At 34.6% G+C, this 4,182-nt stretch overlaps 1 protein-coding gene across 1 annotated transcript; it reads left to right on the top strand.

The window, feature by feature from the left end:
* Positions 1 to 1,539: 1,539 nt before the first annotated feature.
* Positions 1,540 to 3,197, top strand: LOC100642113 (kinesin-like protein KIF1C; the record flags this gene model as incomplete). The annotated part of the gene is given in 7 exon segments (XM_020004367.1): positions 1,540 to 1,721; positions 2,058 to 2,141; positions 2,143 to 2,167; positions 2,355 to 2,432; positions 2,877 to 3,009; positions 3,116 to 3,145; positions 3,148 to 3,197. Coding segments are annotated over 7 exon segments (582 nt in total), but the record flags the coding sequence as incomplete, so codon positions are not given.
* Positions 3,198 to 4,182: the final 985 nt, after the last annotated feature.

Genomic DNA, 4,182 nt, shown 5'->3' with positions numbered 1-4,182 from the left:
CGTAAGCTTACCTTTGTCTTTATCCTAAACAATGATGGAACAAGAGTTTTAAGTAGCAACACCATCAAGCAACTTTTTCTCCATTTTAAAATTGTATGGTCATGTGATCAGTCATGTGATGTCATTTGTAATACGGAAAGGAAACGGAAACATTAAAAAATAAAAATTGGTTTTACAGCAATTTCTCCACTTCTTGCTTGGAAGAACGATATACAAAGGCTCATAACTCGAGATAGGTAAGCCGCATTGACGCGCAACAAGCACCAATTGATAGTAACTGGAATGAGCAATTTTTTGATATGTCTTAAGGTCGATTTTCTCAGACCATGTCACATATAATAGGTGCTTCTTTGCTTGACAGAGCACTTTTTGTGACTACTTCTTGTCGTCCTATTGAATCATGCAACATGAGAATAAGGTGGGTGAATTATATAAAATGCATGTCGCTACGTTTACAATTTACCTGAGTCGTTTTATCATCAATCATGGCTTGTAGTCGTTCTGTAAGTGTATCTAAGAAAGCCTGACTCCAGAAGAAACTGTTAGAAAAGAGAAAAGTCGAGCAACGCTTAGAGCATTGTTCATGATAACAAAAATGGTAGTGCCCAGACCCAATGGACGATGAACGGAACAACTACAATAAAAATGGAAACGGCGCTACAGTTTAATCGTTGTCAACGTAAACCGAACGCGAAGTTTTTATTGACTTCTACTGTAGTTCTCTGAAAATTAGGACCGCATGTTTCATGTAATAGTTGTGTTTCATGTCTTGATTCATGTTACATGTCTGATTTATGTTTTATGTATGTTTCATGTTTCATCATGTTTCATGTTTCAAATGCATGTTTCAGAAACTCATTTGATAATTATAATCAATAGTACTAATTTGTACTTTTCTAATGAAGATTGATTCATGTTTCATGGTGTTTTTGGAAATATTACATCCTTTTTATGTCAATGTTTACAAATTCATGTTTAACTACTAAATCATGCATGTTTTGCACTGAAACTGTACAAAAAAGGATATGTACATGTACATAAAAAAATTTTAACAGGGTAGATTTGTAAAATACATCAAAGATAAACTGTTGCTAGTATTGGCTACTTGACTTCCTACCATATACTCTATGTACATTAAGTGTCTGTATTTACAGTTACATGTATATAATACAGTTATAGTCTGTAGTAGCTATGTCGTGTAGAGTGTATCCTAATCCTATCTTCCTTTCCTTTCCTGTATGTACTATAGCAGTATAGTGTGTGCTTCATTGCATACACAAGCACATGCAAGTAATAGTAGGATAATAACTTGCAGTTGAACTTTTTTGTGTGTTTGTTTTGAATTACGAGTGTTACTGATTATATTGGGAAATGTATGCATGGTCAATTCCTCTTGTATCTAGTCACCATCTTGTATTTCTTTCCATTTCCTTCTCTTAAATATATCTTTTTTCCTTTTTATCCTCTTAATTCTCTCTTTCCTTCTCTATCTATTCTCCTCTCTCTCTCTCTCTTCTCTCTCTCTCTTTCTCTCTCTCTCTCCTCTCTCAGGTCAGTTATATGTGGAGATATATTGTGAGAGTGAGAGACCTCCTTAATCCAAAGTCTTCCAGTAGTCTTCGCCATCAAAAGCTAGGACCTTACGTTGAGAACCTTGCTAAACTAGCAGTGACGTCTTTTGCTAACATAAATGGACTAATGGACGAAGGAAACAAAGCAAGGTCTGTGATTAATGCTAACTATATTTAACATTATTATTGTTATTACTATCATCTTGCAATATGCTATAATCCTTTATTATAATTGGCCTCGCCCACAATTAGCATGGGCGAGGACTATGTAGTTAAGTGTATTGTCTGTCATTCATTAATTCATCCATTCTGTCCACTGCAACTCTCACTTTGAGACTCTGTGATTTTAAAAGGGGCTCTCCTACAGTCACCAGAACTTCTGCATGAGCTAGAAAAAGTTACATGTACTTTCTACTACATTTTACATGTACTTTATATTTATTAGTTTTAATTTATTTTTTGTCCGTTATACATTTATTTTTCCAGAACTGTTGCAGCTACTAACATGAATGAGACCAGCAGTAGATCACACGCTGTCTTTACTATCATACTAACACAAAGGAAGAAAGACTCTGACTGGACTGGTAGCAGAAAAGGTATGCGGGAGCTATTATTATCCAATTAAGTGTATAGAATACCATTATTGAAACTCCCTCTGCACAATAAGTGATAGGCCAAGCTTTATAAATATATTAATTTTGTTACTGTTATTACTGCCAAGATGTCAAACTAAAATTATTTGATTATTTATGTTAATCAATGTGTTTTTTCTTAATGATAAAGGTTAGCAAGATTAGTTTAGTTGATCTGGCTGGTAGTGAGAGAGCTAAAGACACTGGAGCTGAAGGGAAAAGACTTCAGGTAATTTGTAATGGACACTATATGCACTTGAACACTAGCACTCAATCCCTTTGTGTATAAATCATAGCAAAATATTTAGATTTTTAATTTTTTATGTGCACGTAACTCAGGAAATTGAAGTCGGAATTGGCTCAAACATTCTACCCAGTATAAGAACATCAATATCTATCAGAAAATGTAGTAAAAATTGGGGGTGATTTTATAGTCATTTTTCTGAAAAAACCATGGACTCTTATTATTGTACAGGGTAATTTTCAGATTTTAGCACATTTTTTATAATGGCCATAACTCAAGAAATTTAAGTCGGTATCGGCTCAAACTTTCTACACAGCATAAGGACATCAATATGTAATTAAAATTGGGGTGATTTTGGAGCCATTTTTTGGAAAAAAGCATGGGCTATATAGCCTTGGGTATGTACACATGTAATTACTTTCATGGTAGGAAGGAACTAACATAAACAAGTCGCTGACAACGTTAGGTATAGTCATTCATGCTCTTGCATCAGCCAAGAAGAAAGGAGACTTTGTACCTTATAGAGACTCAGTACTTACGTGGCTACTCAAAGAAAACCTTGGTATGATAATGTAGTATATGGCATAGAGTGGGATAAGGAGAGAAGGGAGAGAGGAGAGAGATAAAGGTATACATGTGTATTGTACACATTTAATTGTCTTTTTTAGGTGGTAATTTCAGGACAGCCATGATAGCTGCATCAGTCCAGCACAGATAAACAATGAAGAAACACTCAGTACTGTAAGGTAGTGTATCAGTACATTAAGACGCACTGTCTCATTCTCCTTCTTATATTCATGTTTATAGGCAAAGAATAAATATTCTCCATGCACTGGAAATTCTCAAAACTGTCAAGGATTGTCATGGATCATTATAGTTTCTGCAGTATAAACCTGTTTTGTGATACAGTCATCAAAAAGCTGCCATTTTGCGTCACGTGATACTAATGGAATGCAATTGAACTTGCAATTATTTATCAAAGGTCAACCGTGTCATACCTCCTCTGGGCAAGGGCAATCACCCGGTTAGCGCATTATTCCCGGACAGTTGTCCGGAGTTAGGTGTAACTGTTCCTGGAAACTATCCTTACGGATAGACACTATGAATAATAAGTAGTTTAGCTTAATTAATGATTAATGAATAATGGGGAGGGATGTCAAGGAGCTATGGAGGTTCACTCAGGAGGCTGAAAGCCTGAAACATCAAGAAAGGCAGCTCAGTGGATCATGGTTTTTCAAATCACGAAGTGGATGGAGTACTGGTTAGTATCTAGTAGGCTTACATGTATATAATCATTATTCAGTTGTCAATTACTGAATATATATAATCCATTACTATTAGTCGAGCTATTAGTACTTATGGTTGCTGTACAAGTTGCAGCCAGTCATTAACTGTTCATTTGATATTGTTCCTTAGTCCTTGTCTATGCATATTATGTTTTTACGGATGAAATAATAATAATAATAATAATAATAATAATAATAATTATTATTATTATTACAGTAAAGCATTTTACTGTTACTATTACTATAAGCCATTGTTATTAATAAAAAATAATGTTGTAATTTGAGTGGTTTTAAGGTGTCTGTGCATAGGATTTTTTTGCTAGCATGAAGTTTTTTAGAAAAGCATCAGTCATTGGGCGCAAAAGCCTCTGAGTTGATTAGTTGTTTCCAGCTACACTTGTTGTTTTCACTTATAGCATATTGCTGTACATGTAATAGTAGTCTGTTTT

This window comes from Amphimedon queenslandica, unplaced genomic scaffold, assembly GCF_000090795.2.
Source record: "Amphimedon queenslandica unplaced genomic scaffold, v1.1 AMPQUscaffold_12246, whole genome shotgun sequence".
Taxonomy (NCBI): Eukaryota; Metazoa; Porifera; class Demospongiae; order Haplosclerida; family Niphatidae; genus Amphimedon; species Amphimedon queenslandica.
Note: the sequence above shows the minus strand (reverse complement) of the source record. Positions and strands in the feature narration are given on the sequence as shown.